Consider the following 26,881-nt stretch of genomic DNA (forward strand, 5'->3'; position numbering starts at 1 on the left):
AAAAAAAGAATAAAAAAGAATAGTAGAATTGCTGTTTATTAGTCACCACGCCACCTAAAAATAGAATAAAAACTGATCAAAAAGCCGCATGCACCCCAAGAAAACTACAATGGATTCCTCAAGGGGTCTAGTTTCCAAATTGGGGTCACTTTTGGGGGGTTTCCAATGTTTTGGCACCACAAGACCTCTTCAAACCGGACATGGTGCCTAATAAAAAAGAGGCCTCAAAATCCACTAGGTGCTCCTTTGCTTCGGAGTCCGCTGCTTCAGTCCATTACCGCACTAGGGCCACATGTGGGATATTTCTCAAAACTGCAGAATCTGGGCAATACGTATTAAGTTGCGTTTCTCTGATAAATCCTTTTGTGTTATAAAAAAAATGGTATAAAAAGGATTTTCTGACAAAAAAAAAAAGTAAATTTCACCTCTACTTTGCTCTAAATTTCTGTGAAACACCTAAAGGGTTCATAAACTTTCTAAATGCTGTTGTGAATACTTTGAGGGGTCTAGTATCTAAAATGGGGTGTTTGATAGGGGTTTCTAATATATGGGCCCCTCAAAGCAACTTCAGAACTGAACTGGAACCTAAAAAAATAAATAAATGAGGCAATACTTGGCTTCTTACATTATACTGATAATGAGCCGCGCCCACCCCGAGATGACCCCAGTTTTGACCGTTTGTATAAACGGAGACCCCTATTAGATCGTTCCAGTGCCAGGTTTTCCCAAGCATTCACCCCCGAGAAGTGTATTTCTATTGATGAGTCCCTGGTACATTTTAAAGGGAGGGTTCAATTCCGCGAGTACCTGCCGGGTAAGAGGGCAAGGTATGGCGTGAAGATGTATAAGCTGCGAGAGTGCATCCGGGTATATCTACAGGTTTAGGCTATATGAAGGGAAGGCCACCCCCAAACCAGACTGCATCCTGGACTACAATAGGTACATGGGAGGGATGGACTTGTAAGATCAAATCCTGAAGCCCTACAGCGCCATGCGGTGTGGTATAAGAAGTTGGCCGGGCACATCATACAGATGGCTTTGTACAATGCGTACGTGCTACGTCGATGTGCAGGCCAGAGGGGAACTTTCCTGGAATTTCAAGAGGTGATTATCAAGAACCTAATCTTTAGGGACCAAGAAGGGGGGGCACCCAGTACTTCTGGAAGCGGGGCCACACGCATCGTACCAGGGCAACACTTTCCAGGAGAAGTTCCCCAAACTGGCAAGAAGGGAAAAAGTCAAATGAGGTGCAAAGTCTGCTATAAGAGGGCGATAAGGGATGACACAATATATCAATGTGACACGTGTCCCTAATAACCAGAGCTCTGTATGAAAGTCAGTTTTAAAATGTATCATACATCCCTTGGTTTATAATTTACCCCAATTTTACTTACCCTGACGCACTCCGCACAGCTTATCCCCCCTCGTCTTTCCCCTCTGAGCCCTGCTGTGTGTCCAGGCAGCTGATAACAGCCACATGTAGGGTATTGCAAATTCCCGGTAGAACCCACATTACAGTTTATGGGGTGTAGGTCTCTGGTCAAAATGCTCACTACACCTCTAGATGAATGCCTTAAGGGTGTAGTTATTAAAACGGGGTCATTTCTTGGGGGTTTCAACTGTACTGGTACCTCAGGTGCTTCTGCATACATGACTTCGCACTAGAAAATCCCCAGTAGGCCAAATGGTGGTCCTTTCCTTCTGAGCCCTCCCATGGGCCCAAACGGCAGTTTATCACAACAAATGGGGTATTGCGGCACTCAGAACAAATTGCGCAACAGAATGGGGTATTTTGTTTCTTGTGAAAATAAGAAATTTTCAGCCAAAACTACATATTATTTGAAAAAAATAATTTTGTTTTCATTCCGTGCCCAATTCAAATAAGTTCTGTGAAGAAACTATGGGGTCTAAATGGTCACATTACCAATAAATGAATTCCTTGAGGGGTGTAGTTTCCAAAATGGGGTCACTTCTGGTGGGTTTCCATTGCTTTGATACCTCTGGGGCTCTGCAAATGCGACATGGCACCCGAAAACCAATCCAGCAAAAGAACACACAGCGCTCCTTCCCTTCTGAGGCCTCCCATGGGCCCAAACGGCAGTTTATCACCACAAATGGGGTATTGCCACACTAAGGACAAATTGGGTAACAAAATGGGGTATTTTGTTCCCTGTGAAAATAAGAAATTTTGATCACAAAGGACATTTTATTGGAAAAAATGAAATTTTTTTAATTTCACAGCCCAATTCAAATACGTGCTGTGAAAAAACTGTGCGGTCAAAATGGTAACAACAACCATAAATGAATTCCTTGAGGGGTGTAGTTTCCAAAATGGGGTCACTATTGGGGGATTCCTACAGTTTTGGCACCTCAAAACCTCTTCAAACCTGGCATGCTGCCTAAAATATATTCTAATAAAAAAGAGGCCTCAAAATGCACTAGGTGCTTCTTTGCTTCTAGGGCTTGTGTTTTAGTCCACGAGTGCAGTAGGGCCACATGTGAGACATTTCTAAAAACTGCAGATTCTGGACAATACATATTTAGTAGTGTTTCTCTGGTAAAACTTTCTGTGTTACAGAAAAACAAAATGAATAAAATTGAAATTCAGCAAGAAAAATGAAATTTGCAAATTTCACCTCCACTTTGCTTTAATTCCTGTGAAATGCCTGAAGGATTAAAAAACTTTCTAAATGCTGTTTTGAATACTTTGAGGGGTCTAGTTTTTAAAATGGGGTGTTTTATCAGGGTTTGTAATACATAGGCCCCACAAAGCCACTTCAGAACTCAAGAGGTACCTTAAAAAAAGGCTTTTTAAATTTTCTTAAAAATATGAGAAATTGCTGTTTATGTTCTAAGCCTTGTAACGTCCAAGAAAAATAAAATAATGTTCAAAAAACAATGCCAATCTAAAGTAGACATATGGGAAATAAGAACTAGTAACTATTTTGGGTGGTATAACCGTCTGTTTTACAAGCAGATGCATTTCAATTCTGAAAAATGCAATTTTTTCAACATTTTCTCTCAATTTTGCAATTTTTCACCAATAAACACTGAATATATCGACCAAATTTTACCACGAACATGAAGCCCAATGTGTCACGAGAAAACAATCTCAGAATCGCTTGGGTAGGTTTAAGCATTCCGACTTTATTACCACATAAAGTGAAATATGTCGGATTTGAAAAATGGGCTCTGAGCCTTAAGGCCAAAACTAGGCTGCGTCCTTAAGGGGTTAAAGATCAAACAAATGCAATCTAAAAGATGCATAGATAACCCTATTATAGAGAATATAAATGTAGGTACCCAAAACGGCCTCTGTTCCTTTTCAAAACAACGTCCATTAATTTCCAAATAAGTAAATATCTATGAAAAAAGAGAGAGCAATAATGATTAAAAACCCCTTAGTGACCACTAATACGCCTTTTTACGTCGGTCACTAATGGGCTTTAGGCTAGGCTGACGCCTTTTCACGTCAGCCTAGTCTAAGTCCTGCACGGGTCTCCCGTGCAGGCTGGAGCCGGGGCTCTGCTGTCTGATGACAGCTGAGCTCCTGCTCCAACACCCGCGATCGAAGTTTACTTCGATCGCGGCCGTTTAACCCGTTAAATGCCGCCGTCAATAGCGACCGCGGCATTTAACTTTGTTTACAGAGGGAGTGCGCTCCCTCTGTCACCCATCGGCGGCCCGCGAATGAAATCGCGGGTCTCCGATGGGGTGTCATGGCAGCCGGGGGCTTGATAAAAGCCCCCAGGTCTGCCCTGGACATATTCCTGTTAGGACGCGCCGGAGGCACGTCCTAACAGATTGCCTGTCAGATTTACACTGACAGGCAATAATGCTCTGGTATACGAAGTATACCAGAGCATTATAGCAGCGATCGGAAGATCGCACAGTAAAGTCCCCTAGTGGGACTAATAAAATCAGTCATCAAAGTGAAATAAAGATTATTAATAAAAAGTACAGTAAAAAAATAAATAAAACCATTTTTTTCCATAAAAAGTGGTTTTATTTAGTAAAAGTCTAAAAAAAAAAAAAAAGTACACATATGTGGTATCGCCGCGACCGTAATGACTCCATTAATAAAGTTAATATGTAATTTAAACCGCAAAGTGAATACCGTAAAAAATAAACGCAAAAAACCATGGCGAAATTGCAATTTTTTTCCATTGCCCCCCAAAACAGTCATAATAAAAATGAATCAATAAGTCCCATGCACCCCAAAACAGTACCATTCAAAACTACGTCTTGTCCCGCAGAAAACAAGCCCAAAAAATCACTACATTGATGGAAAAATAAAAAAATTACGGCTCTTGGAAAGCGACGATGCAAAAGCAAATAATTTTAGTTCAAAAGTGTTTTTATTGTGCAAAAGTCGTAAAACATAAAAAAACCTCTACATATGTGGTATCGCCGTAATCGTACCGACCCATAGAATAAAGGTAACATGTTATTTACGTCGCATAGTGAACGGCGTCAATTTAAAAACGCATAGAACAATGGCGGAATTTCAGTTTTTTTTTATAATCCCCCCAAAAAGGGTTAATAAAAGTTAATATAAAAATTATATGTACCCAAAAATGGTGCTATTAAAAAGCTCAACTAATCCCGCAAAAAACAAGTCCTCATACAGCTATGTAGACGAAAAAATAAAAACGTTATAGCTCTTTGAATGCGACTATAGAAAAACGAATAAAATAGCTTGGTCATTAGGGCCTAAAATGGGCTGGTCACTAAGGGGTTAAAAAATAACAATATGTAGGAACAAACATATACAAAAAGGTAAAATAAAAAATATATACCGTATTGTTCGGACTATAAGGCCTCATTTAGGCCTCATTTACACGAGCGTGTGCGTTTTGCGCGCGCAAAAAACGCTGCGTTTTGCGCGCGCAAAAGGCACTTGGCAGCTCCGTGTGTCATCCGTGTATGATGCGCGGCTGCGTGATTTTCGCGCAGCCGCCATCATAGAGATGAGGCTAGTCGACGCCCGTCACTGTCCAAGGTGCTGAAAGAGCTAACTGATCGGCAGTAACTCTTTCAGCACCCTCGACAGTGAATGCCGAACACAATTTTCGCGCATGCAACGCAGGACCGTCAGTGTGGCATGCGTTGTTTTCACGCACCCATTGAAGTCAATGGGTGCGTGTTGCGTGAAAAACGCAAGAATATAGAACATGTCGTGAGTTTTACGCAACGCACTCACGCAGCGCAAAATTCACGCATCGTCTAAACAGCCCCATAGACTATTATAGGTGCGTACGACACGCGTGAAAAGCACGCGCGTCGCACACGCGTATAATACGCTCGTGTAAATGAGGCCTTACACGAACGTAATATACGCGCGTGCGACGCGCGTGCTTTGCACGCATGTCGTACGCACCTATATTAGTCAATGGGGCAGTTTAGACGATGCGTGATTTGCGCTCAGCGCGTGTGCGCAGAAAAAAACTCACGACATGTTCTATAATCGTGCGTTTTTCGCGCACTCACGCACCCATTGAAGTCAATGGGTGCGTGAAAACCACGCATGCCGCACGGAAGCACTTTCGTGCGAACTGCGTGATTCGCGCAAGAGCTGTCAAACTCCTGAATGTAAACAGAAAAGCACCACGTGCTTTTCTGTTTACAAACATCCAAACGGAGTGTCAAATTCGAGATGAGCGCACCGAACTTCACCGGGTTCGGCCAAACTCGTTTTGACCGAAACCGGTAAAAAATGTTCGGGTACGCGACGTCAGGAGACAGTCACTGTCCACGGTGCTGAAAGCGTTAAACTGGTTCAGCACCATGGACAGTGACTTCCGCTCCGAAAATCCATGAACCTGTAAAAAAAAAAAGACGTTCTGACTTACCGATAACTCCGGTCCGACCTCCCGGGATGACAGTTCAGTCAAAGAGACAGCTGCAGCCAATCACAGGCCAAGCACAGGCTGCAGCCAATCACAGGCTGCAGCGGTCTCATGGACTGCGGCGTCATCCTGGGAGGTGGGGCCGGATGACAAGAGAGGGACGCGTCACCAAGGCAACGGCCGGGAGCCCGGACTGGGGGAAGCAGGAAGTTCTTGGTAAGTATGAAAGTCTTTTTTTGTTCACAGGTTGGTGTATATTGTGTTCGGCATTCACTGTCGAGGGTGCTGAAAGAGTTACTGCCGATCAGTTAGCTCTTTCAGCACCTTGGACAGTGACGGGCGTCGACTAGCCTCATCTCTATGATGGCGGCTGCGCGAAAATCACGCAGCCGCGCATCATACACGGATGACACACGGAGCTGCCAAGTGCCTTTTGCGCGCGCAAAACGCAGCGTTTTTTGCTCGCGCAAAACGCACACGCTCGTGTAAATGAGGCCTAAGACGCAGTTTTTAGCAAAAATAAATCTTGCTAAAAAGTTCCTGCGTCTTATAGTCAGCAGTCAGGGGATCCGGCAGTGCAAGGGCCCCCAATGCCGCTCCTTACTTAACCCCTTCCCGACCCGTGATGTGCCGACACATTATGGAGCGGGGAGGGGATGATGTATGGAGCGGGCTCACGTGCTGAGCCGGCTACATACACTGCAGGTGTCAGCTTCTGACTAGCTGCACTAACGGCTTGGAACAGTGATGGCGCTGTTCCTGACCGTTTAACTAGTTAAATGTCAATAGCGACCGTGGCATTTATAGTGGTTTTCCCAGGAAGGACATTTATGACATATCCACCTTTGGGGCCCTCATCTATCTCTAGAACGGGGCCCCCTAAGCCCCGTTCTATCTTACCCGGCTCCGCTGTCTTCCGGCCACTTCCTGCTTACATGATTGAGTTACGGAAACAGCGTAACTCGCTGAGCTCCGCAGTTTCCGTAACTCCCATAGAACTGAATAGTAGTTACGGAAACAGCGTAGCATGCTGCGCTGCTTCCGTAACTACAATTCACTACTATGGGAGTTACGCTCATCCATGTATTGCAGTGTATTATACCAGCGATCTAATGATCACTGGTTCAAGTCCCCTAGGGAAACTAATAAAATGTGTAAAAAAAAAACAGATATATTTTCAGGAGTGTAAAAAAATTTTTTAAGTTAAAGTTAAAAAAAAAAGCTTTTCCTATTTTTCCCCAAGCACAATGTACAAATAAAAATAAAAAAATAGGTATCGCTGCATCCGAAACTATTATAATATAGCATTATTTGACTCACACAGTGGACGGTGTAAAAAAAAAATATACATTTAAAACCCCGGAATCGTTGTCTTTTGGTCACCATTGCGCTAAAAATAATGAAATAAAAAGTGATAAAAAATAGTATGTACCAAAAAAATGGTGCTAAGAAAAACTACAGCTCGTCCCGCCAAAAATAAGCCCTCACACCGCTCAAATGATAGAAAAATATAAGTTATGGCTTTCAGAATGTGGTGGAACAAATTTTTTTTTTAACCAATAGTTTTTACTTTGTAAAAGAAGTAAAATATGAAATGTTTTCCTATTTTCTGTTGTCTAAAACATGGGTGCGTCTTATAGTCAGGTGCATCTTATAGTCCGAAAAATATGGTATGTATGCATATATATATAGGCAAATTAATTAATAGAGTAGGCAGCTATCTCAAAGAATGGCCCATGATGAGGGCTGAAATACTACCGTTCAAAAGTTTAGGGTCACTCAGAAATGTCATTTTCTTGTTCTTAGAAATGAAGGCTATTCCATGCGAGAAATTGCCAAGAAACTGAAGATTTCCTACAACGGTGTGTACTACTCCCTTCAGAGGACAGCACAAACAGGCTCTAACCAGAGTAGAAAGAGAAGTGGGAGGCCCCGCTGCACACCTGAGCAACAAGACAAGTACATTAGAGTCTCTAGTTTGAGAAATAGACGCCTCACAGGTCCTCAACTGGCAGCTTCATTAAATAGTACCCGCAAAACGCCAGTGTCATCGTCTACAGTGAAGAGGCGACTCTGGGATGCTGGCCTTCAGGGCAGAGTGGCAAAGAAAAAGCCATATCTGAGACTGGCTAATAAAAGGAAAAGATTAATATGGGCAAAAACACACAGACATTGGACAGAGGAAGATTGGAAAAAAGTGTTATGGACAGACGAATCGAGGTTTGAGGTGTTTGGATCACACAGAAGAACATTTGTGAGACGCAGAACAACTGAAAAGCTGCTGGAAGAGTGCTTGACGCCATCTGTCAAGCACGGTGGAGGTAATGTGATGGTCTGGGGTTACCTTGGTGCTGGTAAAGTGGGAGATTTGTACAAGGTAAAAGGGATTTTGAATAAGGAAGGCTATCACTCCATTTTGCAACGCCATGCCATACCCTGTGGACAGCGCTTGATTGGAGCCAATTTCATCCTACTAGAGGACAATGACCCAAAGCACACCTCCAAATTATGCAAGAACTATTTAGGGAAGAAGCAGGCAGCTGGTATTCTATCTGTAATGGAGTGGCCAGCAAAAATCAGGCAGCACTCCGTTTATGAAGGTGAAAAAAGAGGGTACTTTTTTTGTCTCATAGGCAACATTTCAGCTCCTTCCCCTGGAGCCTTTATATGACATTGGGATCTTGGTCTATCCCTTTGGGCTTGCACCCACTCTATACCGGTGCTGCTGGATCCTTTTGTCTATCTATCTATCTATCTATCTATCTATCTATCTATCTATCTATCTATGTATATATATATATATATATATATATATATATATATATATATATATATATATACAGTGAAGGAAATAAGTATTTGATCCCTTGCTAATTTTGTAAGTTTGCCCACTGTCAAAGACATGAACAGTCTAGAATTTTTAGGCTAGGTTAATTTTACCAGTGAGAGATAGATTATATTAAAAAAAAAACAAAAAAAAAACACATAGTCAAAATTATATATATTTATTTGCATTGTGCATAGAGAAATAAGTATTTGATCCCTTTGGCAAATAAAAACTTAATACTTGGTGGCAAAACCCTTGTTGGCAGGCACAGCAATCAGATGTTTTTTGAAGTTGATGATGAGGTTTGCACACATGTTAGATGGAATTTTGGCCCACTCCTCTTTGCAGATCATCTGTAAATCATTAAGATTTCGAGGCTGTCGCTTGGCAACTCGGATCTTCAGCTCCCTCCATAAGTTTTCGATGGGATTAAGGTCTGGAGACTGGCTAGGCCACTCCATGACGTTAATGTGCTTCTTTTTGATCCACTCCTTTGTTGCCTTGGCTGTATGTTTCGGGTCATTGTCGTGCTGGAAGACCCAGCCACGAGCCATTTTTAATGTCCTGGTGGAGGGAAGGAGGTTGTCACTCAGGATTTGACGGTACATGGCTCCATCCATTCTCCCATTGATGCGGTGAAATAGTCCTGTGCCCTTAGCAGAGAAACACCCCCAAAACATAATGTTTCCACCTCCATGCTTGACAGTGGGGACGGTGTTCTTTGGGTCATAGGCAGCATTTCTCTTCCTCCAAACACGGTGAGTTGAGTTAATGCCAAAGAGCTCAATTTTAGTCTCATCTGACCACAGCACCTTCTCCCAATCACTCTCAGAATCATCCAGATGTTCATTTGCAAACTTCAGACGGGCCTGTACATGTTCCTTCTTGAGCAGGGGGACCTTGTGGGCACTGCAGGATTTTAATCCATTACAGCGTAATGTGTTACCAATGGTTTTCTTGGTGACTGTGGTCCCAGCTGCCTTGAGATCATTAACAAGTTCCCCCCGTGTAGTTTTCGGCTGAGCTCTCACCTTCCTCAGGATCAAGGATACCCCACGAGGTGAGATTTTGCATGGAGCCCCAGATCGATGTCGATTGACAGTCATTTTGTATGTCTTCCATTTTCTTACTATTGCACCAACAGTTGTCTCCTTCTCACCCAGCGTCTTACTTATGGTTTTGTAGCCCATTCCAGCCTTGTGCAGGTCTATGTTCTTGTCCCTGATATCCTTAGAAAGCTCTTTGGTCTTGCCCATGTTGTAGAGGTTAGAGTCAGACTGATTAATTGAGTCTGTGGACAGGAGTCTTTTATACAGGTGACCATGTAAGACAGCTGTCTTTAATGCAGGCACCAAGTTGATTTGGAGCGTGTAACTGGTCTGGAGGAGACTGAACTCTTAATGGTTGGTAGGGGATCAAATACTTATTTCTCTGTGCACAATGCAAATAAATATATATAATTTTGACTATGTGATTTTCTGTTTTTCTTTTTATATAATCTATCTCTCACTGGTAAAATTAACCTAGCCTAAAAATTCTAGACTATTCATGACTTTGACAGTGGGCAAACTTACAAAATCAGCAAGGGATCAAATACTTATTTCCTTCACTGTGTATATATATATATATATATATATATATATATATATATATATATTCTTTAAAATAGCACCAAAGTTGTCGCTATGCCCCAAAAATTGTACATTTTTGGACTGCTTGTTAAAAAGCTATTGCTACTTCCGATGCCACCATATTTTTATAAATACTGGCAGGCATCTGCCCCCAAAAAGGGATATTTTTTGGACCTTTTTTTAATTGTAAAAGCATAAAAAATCAGAAAGTTCTTTTTTTTTTTTAAACAGGCTGTTTGTTACCTCCGGATACTATCCATTTACCCATAGCCATATATTTTTGGCTGAGAGGGGTTGGATATTGTCCTAGAAGACCTCAGAATGTCATACACAACTTACAGGTCAATCGGAGCACTTTTGATTTGTGACAAATATTTGGACTGACTCTAATCTAATGGCTGATTCAATAGAATTGGACCCAAAACTAATTTCGGGAAATTCTCTCATCTCTACTTTCTATTCATCTGTTCAGTGATAATTATCCTAGGTTTATTTTTAACTTTGCATGGCTTTTACATCCAAGGAGGAATTAAGCAAAATGTTGGCATGTGCCTACCTTTTATTAGAAGTTGTCAAAATATGTCACGGTGTAACAGAATTAATTAATATCTAATCAATGCACAGTTCTAAAGGTCACTCCCTACTGAGACCTGGCGGTTGCTGATGGAATCTGAATTGACTTTGTGCACTGTCAAATTCCTACCACTTTTCTCCTTTGTTCATTCTAAAAAGAGAGAAAAGCGTCTTAGCTTTCTGTTACAGTGAAATTGAAGCTTCTTAGTGGCTGAATAAATACAAAAATATATAAAGTTAATGCAGCTGATAAGACAGAATGCAGCATTAAAGGGGTCTAACCATGATAGCCCCTATCCACACGTTCTATTATTATCAGGAAAAGAAAAAGAAGCCACCATAATATGTATGCAAAGGTAAAAACGTATTTATTGTATATACAACATGTTTCGAGACAGATACTGGGTAGTAAAACATGTTTTTTTAAACTGGGTAGTATATGTTTCATTAGGGCAAATAGATGTCATAGGGGAAGGGACCCTGCTTGGGACCCCTCCCTTCTAGGACCCAGAGTGGAGAGCTGACATCCTACATCTGTAATTTACTGGAAATGTTCCATTGTTTTCAAGTGTCCTTGCATTCCCAGCGAAGTGTCTTTCTTTACATCTGTAATCTTAAGTTCTAATCATTTTGTTCTTCAGTTTTAATTTATGCCTTTTAGTGCACATGGATATCATACGGGGGTTCCTGATCAGCTAGATTGGAGAGCCGCTAAGAGTAACTGCTACTCAGGCAAATTTGAGCTGTCAATGCATTACATGGTTGGCCATTCATCTGAATCAATCTGAAAAGTTGGCAATGTAATACTGCTTCATTTACAACCCTGCATCATTTATAGTAGACTAGCAATAAAGCTAGTTATGTGAAAAAATACAACGGGCTCTAGAAAAGTCTGCCCCCCCCCTAATATGCCATCACTGTGCCACCTGTATGCCATTGCCATTTTTGACCCCTGGGTATGCCACCGCTCTGTTACTTGTATGCCATTACTGTCCCCTGTGTGTCACCACTCTATCCCCTATATGCCCATTGTGCAAAAATTTTTCATTAAACATTAAACTACAACATCTGGAAGCATTTGCAAGATGATAATACTCCAAGGGCAGGAGACGTAAACCCCTTCCGCATGTTGCTTCATACAGTGGCATAGCTATAGGGGTTGCAGCGGTCACAATTGACCGGGCCCCAAAGACAGGGTGTCCCATGGCCCCCACTGTAACACATCTATTACTATAATAACTGGGATGTATTTAATAAACTACACAACTCCCTTTTTACTATAGTAACAGTATACTTATCCTCCTCGCTCCTGAGACGTGTCCGGACGCTGGTCCAGACGCCTCTAAGTGTCATGACGTCATGACTCCATGTGAGCCACACACAACGTCGTGACGCTGAATCTCGTCAGCATCTGTGGTAGGCTTAGATACAGGGCCCAGCAGACAGTATCACACATGATGTGATTCACGGACACCCAGACGGAAACCCGGCGGAACCCATTAATGTCAATAGGTACCGTCGGGCGCCAGTGGTCAACATTGTTCAATGGAGCCTGCACTTCCGGCATTTTAGTTGTTCTGCTCCTCTGACAGATGGCGAATGCAGATGTGTACAGTGCCTTACCTGGTTACTAGCGAACATTCACATACTTTTGAAAGTAGGTGAATGACCGCTAATAACTCCTAGCGCAGGGATTGTATCTGAAGTAGTCCCCACACTAGGTTTTTTTTAATGGTGCATGCACCTGAGATGCTCCAAAATTCTGACACACCTTGGTTGATTCTGCGCCCCTTATAAGCATCAGTAAACCAAGCAGTGACAGCTCTAATCTGTCATTGGTTAGTTTACATCATGTGGTGCCCGGTTACCACAGTTCATTCTCCTACATTTAAAAGTAGGCCAATAAACTGACGTAACCTGGGTCCACGTGATGTAAACTAACCAATGACAGATTAGAGCTGTCACTGCTGATTTTACTGTCACTGACCCAGGAAAGGTAATTTTGTGTTTGTGTTTTATTACATGTTCGGTTGTTAGACTACTTTGGATTAGAGGACATATACAGTGGCGTAGCTCTAGGGGCCACAACGGTCGCAATTGTGACTGGGCCCCCGTAGCACACAGTGCTCACCATGCTGGTCCCGCTTCCTAAATCCTAGAGCAAGGAGCTGACAGCTCCGTGATCCAGCATTCACTCTGCCGTGAGTGGCTTGGCGCAGGCAGGCGCAATGTAGTGACGTCATCGCCTGTCTGCGCCAAGTCACTCACAGCACAGACTGGAGGAGAAGGATCCTCCACCCGTTGTGGGATTGGGGATAGGTAAGTAATTATGTTATTATTTTTCTATTAGGCACTATGGGGCATTATACTGGGTAGGGAAGGGGGGCTGATAGGGTGGCTGCTATAGGAGAATTTTACTATATGGGGCAGCATTATACTGTATGGGGCATTATACTGTGGGGGCAGTTATGAGGAGCATTATACCATGGGGACAGCTATGGGGGCATTATACTGTATGGGGGGCATTATACTGTTTGGACAGCTATGGGGGCATTATACTGTGGGGACAGCTATGGGGGGCATTATACTGTATGGGGGCATTATACTGTGGGGAAAGCTATGGGGGGCATTATACAGTATGGGGCATTATACTGTGGGGACAGCTATGGCGGCATTATACTGTGGGGACAGTTATGAGGACATTATACTGTGGGGAGAGCAATGGGGGACATTATACTGTGGGGACATCTATGGGGGCATTATTCTGTGGGGACAGCTATGGGGTCATTATACTGTATGGGGCATTATACTGTGGGGACACGAATGGATGGCATTACACTGTGGGGACAGCTATGGGGACATTATACTGTGGGGACAGCTATGGGGACATTATACTGTGGGGACAGCTATGGGGGCATTATACTGTATAGGGCATTATACTGTGGGGACAGCTATGCGGGGCATTATATTGTGGGAGCAAATATGGGGGGCATTATACTGTGTGGGGGAAGCTATGGGGTCATTATACTGTGGGGCAGCTATGGGGGGCATTATACTGTATGGGGGGCATTATACTGTGGGGAAAGCTATGGGGGCAATATAGTGTGGGGACAGCTATGGGAGGCATTATACGGTGTGGGGGCAGCTATGGGAGGCATTATACTGTGTGGAGGCAGATATGCAGAGCATTATACTATGTGGGGGCAGTATGGGGGAATTATGCTGCATGGGGCAGCTATGGGGCATTATGCTGTATGGGGGAATTTATTTGGCCATTTTACTGCATGGAGGCATTATACTGTATGGGGCATCTGTGTGGGCATTATACTGTATGGGGGCATTATACTGTATGGTGGCAGCTATGGGGGCATTATACTGTGTGCTCTGAACCGGTTGTGTATGAGCGGGGATTGGGTGGGACTAGAGGTGTGGCTTAAAAGAAAAATCGATTGTCCCTCTTTGTGATACTTGAAAGTATATCACAGTCTACATAGCACTACACAGGCAGTATAGCACTGTATGGGGAGGCAGTATAACAATGTCTACAGGGGGGCTGTATAGCACTGCATGGGGAGGCTGTATAGCAATGTCTACAGGGGGGCTGTATAGCACTGTTTGGGGAGGCTGCATAACAATGTCTACAGGGGGGCTGTATAGCACTGTATGGGGAGGCTGTACGGTAATGTCTACAGGGGAGGCTGTATGGCACTGTATGGGGAGGCTGTATAGCACTGTCTACAGGGGGTGCTGTATAGCACTGTCAACATGGGGGGCTGTATAGCTCTGTCTACGGGGGTGCTGTATAGCACTGTCTACAGGACGGCTGTATAGCACTCTCTACAGGGGGGGCTGTATAGCACTGTCTATCGGTGGGGGCTGTATAGCACTGTCTACAGAGGGGCTGTATAGCACTGTCTACAGGGGGGCTGTATAGCACTGTCTTCAGGAGGGGGCTGTATGGCACTATTTACAGGAGGCCTCTATCTACAAGGCCAGGCTGTGTGTGGCACCCAGGGGAGGGGGGCCCAGTCAAAAGTTTGCTATGGGGCCCAGTGTTTCCTAGTTACGCCCCTGATTATCAGCTAGATCAGGGGTCGGGAACCTATGGCTCGCGAGCCAGATATGGCTCTTTTGATGGCCGTATCTGGCTCGCAGACAGGGCTCCTACCCAGTGGCGGATTATCATATGGGCGTTTCGGGCGGCCGCCCGAGGCTCCCAGGGGGCCCATGGCAGCCCGAAACGCACATTATCTCCTAAATCTATTCAGCGCGCTAGCGCTGCTAACGGCCGAAGATGGGGAGGAGCAGGGAATTCGCCGGTATCCAGGGGTAGGACACGCCTCCCTGACAGTGCGGGCCGCCGCCATTGAGTAACAGAACAGCGACGGACGGCTGTTCTGTTACTCCAAAGCAGCAAGAGAAGAGCCGGCGGGCGGTCACCGGCGCTGAGGTCAGTACAGGATTATCCTCCTGCCCAACTGGTTCCCGACCGCTGGCTGTATTTTTACGGCCAGCGGTCAGGGACGGGTGCTTAAAACCCGAGCCATAGACTTTCTACGGCTCGGGTTTTAACTTGCTGCCCGCGCGATCGGGCAGCTGAATGTCGGGTCTCCGGCTGTCAGTGACTGCCGGGGACCCTGAGGAGAAGACAGAAGCAGCTTTCGCTGCTTCTTTCTTCTCCGATGTCTTCTTACACAGCGTTCAATGAACGCTGTGTACAGGAATAGAGACAGCAGCAGCGGCGCTGTCTCTATTCCTCCCGGTGATCATGTGACAGGTCACATGATCGCCGGGTGCCGTTAGTGGCAGACTGTTGCTGGGTCTTAGACCCAGCACAGCCCTATTAGTGACAATCGTCACTGTGAGAGGGCTGATTTCCCCTGTAACTGGGGCTGCTGTGCAGCTCCAGTTACAGTGGAAAAACATGGTGTAAAACAAAGAGAAAGTAGATATAAAGTTCCCCAAAGGTCTTTTTTGACCTTTGAGGATCAGAACATAGTAATAAAAAATAGTAAAGTGCAAAAAAAAAATATAATAATAAATACACATAAAATACCCACCCCAAAAAAAACGTTCCCCCCGCCAATCATTGTTGTAACGCTAGCGCTGACCCAATTACCCTAATATAGACATGTAATATATTAAAATTTACGGTAGACAATGACGATCACAAATAAAAGGTCTATTTTAGGGTAAAACTATGTTATTACCAAAAAAAAATAGCTGAAACGTAAAAAAGCTTATTTTTTTACTATTATTTTCAAACTTTATGAATAAAAATTCTAAAATGGCAAAAAATGTGTGCATAAAAACGATAAAAAACGAAACCTGCATTGTCTACGGAAAAAACGTCGCAAAAATAACGTCGGTTTTATTTTTTTTTTATAAAAATGTGTGTTTGGTGCAACTTTGTAATTACGTTTTATTAAAAAATATTTTCACTTTTTGAGATACAGCTGCTTTGTATCCTGTATCCGTCAGGTCAGCAGGACTGACGGGATCAGTGAAACGGGCCCTGCGCTAAATTATAATCTTAGATGTGATAGATTTGAGGTGGATCCTGCGTGTCACTGATCCCGTCAGTCCTGCTGACCTGACGGATACAGGATACAAAGCAGCCGTATCTCAAAAAGTAAAAATATTTTTTAATAAAATCAATCAATCACACTGATACACAGACATACTATATATATATGTATAATTATAATATAAAGTTTTTAAATGTGTACATAACCTTGTGGCACTATATACAAGGGGGAGCGCTGTGTGGCACTATATACAAGGGGGAGCTCTGTGTGGCACTATATACAAGGGGGAGCGCTGTGTGACACTATATACAAGGGGGAGCGCTGTGAGGCACTATATACAAGGGGGAGCGCTGTGAGGCAAGGGGGGGCTGTGTAGTGCTATCCACCGTGGTATGTGTGTGGCGCTCTTTATAGGGGGGGCTTTTTGGTGCTATTTACAAGAGGGGGAGGGCTGTGTGGCGCTCTCTACAGGGGGGCTGTATGGCACTATCTATAGGGGGCTGTGTGTAACGCTCTCTACGAGGGGGATGTGTGATATATAGAGGGGGCTGTGTATGGCGATATCTATGGGGGTGTGTAATATCTACAGGGGCTGTGTGTGGCACTATGTACAGGGGGCTGTGTGTATGGTGTTTTACAGTGTGTGGTATTATATTCAGGCGCGCAGTGTTTGGTGCTATTATATTTAGGGGTACACTATGTGGCACCATGATAACTTTATTTTCGTTTATAGGTGTGGAAATGTTGGAAAAGTGAGGAGACGTCTAAGTGGCAAATTCTGCAGAAATGAGTCATGGCCGGGAGAAGTCGTCATGAGCGCTGGACCGGATGGAGAAGAAAAGAGGAAAAAAACTACTAGAATCTGAGACGTCGTCACCTGTGAGTCACTAGATTTATAGAGAATCTGTCACCTCTCCTGACATGTTTATTATAGGAAATCCTTGTATTTCACAAAAAGTCTTTCTGCGGTCCAGGACTGATAGACAATTCCCCTTGTCAGGAGGTTGTGTCCCTGCACAGTGTGATCCTGTCAGTATGTAGGGACACCGCGCTGTGACAAGGGGAATCGTAACACTGTTAATGCTTGCCCAAAAAGGTAGTGTTAAAAATAGTTACGGTGAGGAAGGGGGGCCCAAGTTTGGGTAACAGCCCAGGGCCCATGGTCTACTTAATCCGCCACTGCTCCTACCTGTCTATGGGAAGGATGCATGCACCGCGCTCCATCAGCCCGTGCACCGCGCTCCATCAGGCCGCGGTGCACGCTGATATTGGTAGTTCTTTGATGGCCTGATAAGCATTGGCGGCAGTGGTGAGCGGCAGGGAGCATGGACTACATTTCCCATAACTCCCTGCATAGCCGCGCCGTCTGCAAGCACGCACCTGCGTCCCCTAGTGAAGCGGCATTCTTTCTTCTGCGAATGCCTCAAAGCTGGCATTCTCTCAACATCAGGTGGGAAGAATGCCAGCTTCCAGTCATGCGCAGGAAAAAGAAGAAGCCAGACTGCTGGACTGATGTCATGCATCGCAAGCTCACAATGTAAGTTATTTATTTAATTTTTTTACTGCTAATTACCATTGTTTCAGTCCAGTTGTGGCTTTATACAGCAGGGAGGAGCATTCCTTGCTGTACTAAGTGAACATTGGAGCGATTGATCTGTCAATGGCCCTTTAAACATATTGTACGGCTCTCGCGGAATTATATTTCAAAATATGTGGCGTTTACGGCTCTCTTAGCCAAAAAGGTTCCTGACCCCTGAGCTAGATTCTGTGAGTCAGAGACAAGCAGGAACCGCTTTCAGCCGAGCAGTCAGTTTAGTTGAACTGATGGATTGGGCTCAGACAGAACTATGCCACTTCTGTGTATACATGATACATAGAAGCTGTGTCTTATAAAGAAAAAAAATTCTGTTTTTTGGTTACTTCGCTTCCCCCAAAAAATAGAACGTGATCAAAAAGTCGTATGTACTTAAAATGTATACCAATAAAAACTACAGCTCGCCTCGCAATAAAATCAAGCCCTCATACCACTTCATCGACGGAAAAATAAAAAAGTTATGGGTCTTTAAATATGGCGACGCAAGGAATTTTTTTTACCAAATATTTTTCTTTATTAAAGTAGTACATTATATAAAAAAATATATTTTGTTTGACCATAATATACTGAAATACGGAACGGTTGCGGAAAAAAAAAACCTCTGAGGCATTACAGACCCAAATACCGACACTAGGATCCATAGTTTGTGGGCCGACCAACGGCAATGGTCTTGTGCATAAGGCCTTATTGTGAATTTCCTGCAATACTGTGCTTCATTTTTGCTGCTGAGCATCACCACCACTTCCATTTCTCTAAGCGATTTTTGCTAGGTGGTCCGTGAGTGCCTGTAATGTCTATGTGACTGTTATTCGATGAGCAACTGCCCATCTTCTTACACCTTTTCTTGAAACCCCCTTCCCTTATATGTGGCAATCGGAAAACATATATGCTCTATGATTGATAAGGAGGATGATAACATGAACAAAGATTCAGGTTATCTTTTCTGCAGGTGTTTTTTAGAGTCATACAGTGATAGGAACAGGATCAAACATCCTCCTATTTTCCCTAATGCTGCCAAAGTTTAGAAAAATGTGTGTGTGTGTGTGAGAAGTTAAGATTTTTTTGTAACTATTTTGTTAATTGTTTTACTTGTAAGCCCACAAGGCTTTTTATTTTTTTTAACGTCACAATATTTTCACATAAATGACATTGCCATAACATTAGCCTATCGGCGATTTATTTTTTAGGCTAATGTTAGGCATAACAACCTATGCCTAAACACAAGGGACTGTCTTTGGACAGCCTTGTAATCCCTGCTAATCTGTCCAGTCATGGGGATAATGCCAGTTGATAAAATCACTGGGGAACCCTGTCGATATGCTGGTGAAATATTATTGTCAGAAAAAGCTCTGATTTCTACTGATAGATAGGAAATGTTACTGTATAAAGTCACTATGCTTGTCCCTGTGGGAGTGGGTGGATGTTCATATAAATCCTAATGTTTTATTAAATTGACTGTCTATTCCTCAAAGTTCAATATCTCATACTTTTAGGGAAACCGTCCAACTGGCACTGAGATATAACTAACAGAGACCTTCATTTCTACCTTCTCAAGTTCCTTAAATTAAATTCCAAAGGTATTTACAGATATATCAGAGGTGAGTTTGGAATTTCATGGCATCATCACTATATGAAGATGTGTTATCTGTTATTTACTATGCGTAATGTGATTCATTACAGTACATAAAAGAAATAGTTGACAAATGCTCATACCACTGGTGTGTGCATACAGTATGTGCACACACAGATATATACATGGTAGTTCACATACCCATATATATATACAGCGAGAATGACCAAACATAACTATTCTCAATAAAACAGCTTCCATTAGAACATCATACAACATAATTAGTTTGTTTTATGTTAAATTTACAAATTGAGGTCCATTACAACTCCAACCAAAACCTGTTGCCATTACAGTACATTAGTATAGTTTTGTAGATCATTGTGTTTTTGTTCCTTTCTATATCACATCAGTTTTTACCAGACACATGATTAAGCATGGAAGATCCACCAAGATATGTAATAGCTTTATTCAATCAAGCCTGTAATTGGAGCTATTTTGAATGTGATTGGATTTGTCCGACAATGTAGCATTCCTGATTACGAGCATACAACCTTTTAACTCAAACCGAGTAATTACCTTAGCTGTGAATGTTCAGCGTAGTGAATAACAACCAGTTACTACGTATGTATAATATGCATATCACAGGCAAATGTAAAATAAAAAGGAATAAAATACAATATACAAACATGTGACTATATTTTTCTTGTCTGCTTTTTTTTTAAGAATAATGGTTTTGTTTTCAGTTTTCCATGTAATATCAGTGCACAAGAAGTACTCAAAAATTATTTTAATTTTAATCAAACCATGTGGCGATACGTGTGTGAAGTACTTACCCATAGGAGTGATACTTGATTTGGTATATACATTTTTGAAGTTTTATAAAGGCTTCTTTTCTGATACAATTTTTCACCTTTTGATGCATTTTTTTCCCTTACCCTTTATCATTAAACAGGCATTCTATATTGAAAACGGCAATGGGTGGTTACCAAGGGGTTACTCTTTTACAATAAGATATTTTGCTCTTGTAGTTTGTGAAATGAAAGTTATGTTATGTGGGTGGCTTCTTGACTCTACCAATAGTCGGGGGGCCATTTTTTTCCCACTTTTTTGTGTGTTTTAAAATTATTTTAATTACTTGTTTGTGTATGAAGATATATTTTTATATTATGGAGGCACAGTTTTATGTGAATGTGTTTCTTTACTTTTTGGAAGCTTTTGTTTATACTTGACTTGTACTGGATTGCACTACACTATATCATTTGTGGTGCCCACTTAATTATTATATTGGCCAGATTCCATTAGTCTGACATATTATAGTCCAGAATATATGCTAATCCAGCATTAGTGTTCAGCACAGAACTCTGCAATTTCTCAAGAAACTGTGGAGACAGAGCAGAGAGTACAATCTAGGAACTTTTAGTTAAAACACGACATTATAATGTCAGATTTTTGTAATTTCTTTTCAAAGATTTTTATCTCTTACAAGTGAAGTTTATATACTTTTCTATGACAGTCTGCTAATTCTGAATATTTCATAATCTGGCACCAATCAGGTCCCATTAATGCCAGATTAAAGAGGGTTGTTTCAAGAAAATAATTGTTTCAAGAAAACCAATGAATCAGAGCAGAGAGTGGATCTCACTCTGGCGCACGCATCTGTCCATGTATTATATGGTTGTCCATTTAGCTGAATACTAAAATACTATATTGCAGGGGAAATACCTGTCCAGATGTTCGCCAAAGAGTTTTTCAGCTAGACAAAGGGTTTGTCTTAATATAAAAAATTTACCCCCACACAAGAAAAAACATAGACAAAAACATACATAGTGTTATGAGTTTTACACTTTAGCAAGCCCTTGATCTTATAAAAATGTATATATTTTCTTTAATGATACACAATAACTGTATGTAGCCATGCAATTATTTTAATGCTTCCCTCTGTACAGTCCTGGCCAAAGTTTTGAGACTGACACAAATTTTGTTTTATACAAAGTTTGATGCTTCACTTTTTATAGAAGCAACTTGCATTAACTTTAGATTGTTATGAAGAATGATCAGATGAATTGCAATTAATTGCTAAGTCATTTCTTGCCATGAAAATGAACCTAATCACAAAAGCCTATTTCCACTGCATTTCAGCCCTGCCATAAAATGACCTGCTAACATAATTTCAGTGAACTTCCAGTTAACTCAAGGACAAGGACAAGGCAGCTGATATCACTCTGTCATGCTGATTGAATTTTAAGAGCAGACTGGTTGCTTTAAAAGGGGGATAGTGCTTGAAATCATTGTCTTCTTCTGTTAACCATGGTTACCTCCAAGGAAACACGTGCAGTCATCATTGCTTTGTATCAAAAGGGCTTTACAGGCAAGGACATTGCTGCTTGTAAGATTGCCCCTAAATCAACCATTTATCTGATCATCAAAAACTTCAAGGAGAGTGGTTCAATTGCTGTGAAGATGGTTTCAGGGCACCAAAGAAAGTCTAGCAAATGCCAGGACGTCTCCTAAAGAGGATTCAATTATTGGATAAGTTCAACAGCAGTATAGAGCTTGCTCAGAAATGGCAGCAGGCAGGTGCCAGTGCATCTGCACGTACAGTTAGGCGAAGGCTTTTTGGAGGCTAGCCTGGTGTCAAGAAAGGCAGCAAAGAAGCCACAAGACACTTCTCTCCAAGAAAACCATCAAGGACAGACTGACATTCTGTAGGAAGTACAGGGATTGGACTGCAGAGGATGGGGTAAAGTTATTATCTCTTATAAAGCCCCCTACAGACTGAGTGGGACATCTGGAAGAATGATTGTTCAGAGAAGAAAAGGTGAGCGTGACAATGAATCTTGTGTCATGCCAAGAGTAAAGCATCCTGAGAGCATTCATATGTGGGATTGCCTTTCTTTCAAGGGAGTGGGCTCACTCACAATTTTGCCTAAGAACACTTCAATGAGTAAAGAATGGTATCTAAACATTCTCCGAGAGCAACTTCTCCCAACGATGCAGGAGCACTTTGGGGACGAACATGCATTTTCCAGCATGATGGAGCACCATGCCTCAAGGCAAAAGGGATACCTAAGTGGCTCGGTAAACAAAACATTTACATTTTGGGTCCATTGCCAGGAAACACCCCATTTCTCAATCCCATTGAGAACCTGTGATCAATCCCCAAAAAACAGGTGGACAAACAGAAATACAGAAATTGTGATAAACTCTAAGCGCTGAATTGCAGATGTTTTGAAAAAGAAGGATCAACACTATAAATATTGCTGTAAATATATACTTTGCATAAACTTGTAAAATGTATTTGGCAATTAAAGTTTAAAAACGTATGAAATGATTATAATTGTACTCCGGTATACCATAGAAACATCTGACTAAAATATCTAAAAACACTGAAGCAGCAAACTTTGTGAAAACCAAAATTTGTGTCAGTCTGAAATCTTTTGGCCAGGACTGTATATGTAATGTATTGTAGGCATTTATAAATGTTTACACAATAAACAAATCTCAATAAAAAAAATCAACTGTAATAAGTCTCACATATACTATATTTCTGTACCATAGGTTGGAAGGATTAATAATAAATAACAAGAGAAGAAATAGTCCAAGGGTAAGTTGTCTTTGTATTTTATTTCTAAGATGGTGGTCATGCAAACTAAATATATCTTACTGCATTTACATTTATTTCAGAAGTTCATGTTGGTATAATCTACTGCATACCTCCCAACAGTTGGTTGGCAAATCATGGGACATATTAAGCCCAAGCCTCTTTTCAACCAGAAATACCACAAAATCACATAGACACATCTCTTTTGGAAATTTTGAAAAGCACACAGTCACGAGAATAAAGAGACTGTTGGGAGGTATACTACTGATATTAATACTGTAACTATTATTTTATTATAAGGTTTTCACAAAATGTCATAATAAATACAGAAGTGAAAAGGTATCTGAAAGAATTATAATGGTAGACGTGGTCCCTTGAAGACATGCATGATATTTTACATTTTTTTTATTCCTAGAATTTTTAGTGGAAATTGACAGTTTCTGTTTCAGAACTGATGGTATTTTAATTGTCACAAAATTACAACTTATAAATGTATATGCCAGATGCACAGAATTGTATACATCAAGGAGGTTGTGATAACAAGAGTTCAGTAGAGGAACACACAAATCACATATCATTCATTGTAAAGAGGAGGTTCCTATACATCATATTTTTCTAGTAATTCCATCTGCCATGGACGTTTTTTCTCCGGAAAGTAATCTGGAATTTTAATTTTTTTAAATTCTTGTATACATTTTTTCATTTCTTCTTCAATGCTTGGTTTCTCACTGACTTTTCTTTTAGAAAGGTTGTTATCTCTAGATTTACTCATGAGTGATTGGAAAAGTTCACTGTTTCTACGTTTATCGGGTGGTGGAACCCATTGGACTTGATTCTTTTTTGATGGCCGATCCAATGTTAGGGTACTAGGTTGATGAGAACTTGATTGTTGAAGTACAGATGCAGTTTCTTGAGGGGTGCTAGCTTCTGATTGGCTTTCACTACTAGATGTAGAAAGTTCATTACATGATGTTCCACTTTCACTACCTTTGTCTAACACTTTTTCTGACTTTATATCTTCACAGTCTTGTTTTGGAGATACTAACTTTTGTGGGGATCCTGTGATGACAAAAAAAGACAAAAAAGTTATTTAAAAACTGACTGTGCCATTACTTACATAAATTAACAAAATGTAGGACAATCATGAATAATAAAGATGTGGATTACTTCTTTTCTTCTAGAAACAGTGCCACTATTGTCTATGGGCTGTGTCAAGTATTGCAGCTTAGCTTAATTCACTTGAAGGGGTAAGCTACAATACCAGACACAGCCTACAGATAAAATTGGCGCTGTTTCAGGGGAAAAAAAAGCAGACCCTTTTTCTTATATTGGACAACCCCTTTAAAAAAAACAAAAAATGTCAGCTCTTAAATAAAAACATTCATCATAAGCATATTAGTAACATAGTAAGATTTAAAAAAATGTCCATCAAGTTTAACCTATAGTGTTGATGCAGCGAAATGCAAAAACTTGTGTTCATTATATTACAGATAATTATCTGAATTTTCTCCATAGCTTATAGTCAGAGAAGTAGAATTATATAACATTAGGTGCCTGCTGTGCTCTGGAGACCAATAAAATGCATAATTACTATCACTTGGTAATTATTTTTTACTTGCCATTTACTTGTATTCTATCACTTGGGATTTTGTTAAATGTTTTAGTGAACAGGACAGTTTATATGAAGGTTATAATGATAAGTCTAACTCCACAGGGTTATAATTTAAGGGGGAGTTCACACAGAGTTTTTTGAGCGGAAAAACCGTCTCGCAGGAAAAAGAAGGGACATGCCCTATCTTCGGGCGTATACGCCTCTGACCTCCCATTGACATCAATGGGAGGCAGAGAAAGCGTATTTAGCGGTGTTTTATGCCTGCGGCGCTGAATGGCCACGGGCGAAAACGCAGTAAAAAATGCCGTGGAAATCAGCGTTCAGGCAGATGAAAATCTGCCTCAAAATTCCAAACGGAATTTTGAGGCAGATTTTCCTCCTGCAAAAAACTCTGTGTGAACCCAGCCTTAGAGTGAAACAATGCATTAAAGTGGATATAAAATATATTGTAGTAACATGTAAAACATTACCTATACTAAGTGCTTATAAATAATAATAATAATAATAATAATAGTAGCAGTTAAAATAATATTAACAATAAATAATTAAAATGTATGTTCACCGATAGCTTGGCATGGTTCTGAATTCTTAATCATTATAATAAAACATTGACACTATATAGCAAGTGTACATCATTCCCAATATAATCTTACTATATCATGGTCCGACTCCTAATCTACTACAAACTATTAGCACATTTTGCTTTGGTATTTTTGGTTTTTCAGTAATTTAGTATTTTGTGTGTTTATTACTACCATTTTAGCAATGTACTTTAATTGAATTGTTGATGGACTTGAGGGTAGTGAACAGAGAACCTCCCTCACAGTGCCTAGATAGAAGGTAATGAACAGCGAACCTCCTTCACAGTGCCCAGATAGAAGGTAGTGAACAGAGAACCTCCCTCACAGTGCCTAGATAGAAGGTAATGAACAGCGAACCTCCTTCACAGTGCCCAGATAGAAGGTAGTGAACAGAGAACCTCCCTCACAGTGCCCAGATAGAAGGTAGTGAACAGAGAACCTCCCTCACAGTGCCTAGATAGAAGGTAGTGAAGAGAGAACCTCCCTCACAGTGCCTAGATAGAAGGTAGTGAACAGAGAATCTCCCTCACAGTGCCTAGATAGAAGGTAGTGAACAGAGAATCTCTTTCACATTGCCCAGATAGAAGGTAGTGAACAGAGAACCTCCCTCACAGTGCCCAGATAGAGGGTAGTAAACAGATAACCTCACTCATAGTGACAAGATAGAAGGTAGTGAACAGAGAACCTCCCTCACAGTGCCCAGATAGAAGGTAGTGAACAGACAATCTCTCTCACAGTGCCTAGATAGAAGGTAGTGAACAGAGAACCTCCTTCACAGTGCCTAGATAGAAGGTAGTGAACAGAGTGCCTCCCTCACAGTGCCTAGATAGAAGGTAGTGAACAGAGAACCTCCCTCACAGTGCCTAGATAGAAGGTAGTGAACAGAGAACCTCCCTCACAGTGCCTAGATAGAAGGTAGTGAACAGAGTACCTCCCTCACAGTGCCTAGATAGAAGGTAGTGAACAGAGAACCTCCCTCACAGTGCCTAGATAGAAGGTAGTGAACAGACAATCTCTCTCACAGTGCCTAGATAGAAGGTAGTGAACAGAGAACCTCCTTCACAGTGCCTAGATAGAAGGTAGTGAACAGAGAGCCTCCCTCACAGTGCCTAGATAGAAGGTAGTGAACAGAGAACCTCCCTCACAGTGCCTAGATAGAAGGTAGTGAACAGAGTACCTCCCTCACAGTGCCTAGATAGAAGGTAGTGAACAGAGAACCTCCTTCACAGTGCCTAGATAGAAGGTAGTGAACAGATTACCTTCTATCTAGGCACTGTGAGGGAGGTTATGAACAGAGAACCTCCCTCACAGTCCCTAGATAAAAGGTATTGAACAGAGAACTTCCCTCACAATGCCTAGATAGAAGGTAGTGAACAGAGAACCTCCTTCACAGTGCCTAGATAAAATGTTCTTTGACCATCTTTATTTATATATATATATATATATATATATATATATATATATATATATATATATATATATATATATATATATATATATGTGTGCATATACAGT

The 26,881-nt window shown here is 41.5% G+C and overlaps 1 protein-coding gene across 1 annotated transcript in view; it reads right to left on the minus strand.

Annotated features, from left to right (window-relative positions):
- Positions 1-23,154: 23,154 nt before the first annotated feature.
- The window catches only part of KCTD8 (potassium channel tetramerization domain containing 8), a 166,497-nt gene continuing 162,770 nt past the window's right edge, over positions 23,155-26,881 (minus strand). Inside the window, exon 2 of the mRNA XM_075859498.1 lies at positions 23,155-24,232. Coding sequence (XP_075715613.1) covers positions 23,772-24,232 — 461 coding nt within the window. The 3' untranslated portion in view covers positions 23,155-23,771. The remainder of the gene's footprint in view (positions 24,233-26,881) is intronic.

Source organism: Rhinoderma darwinii, chromosome 1 (assembly GCF_050947455.1).
Source record: "Rhinoderma darwinii isolate aRhiDar2 chromosome 1, aRhiDar2.hap1, whole genome shotgun sequence".
NCBI lineage: Eukaryota > Metazoa > Chordata > Amphibia > Anura > Rhinodermatidae > Rhinoderma > Rhinoderma darwinii.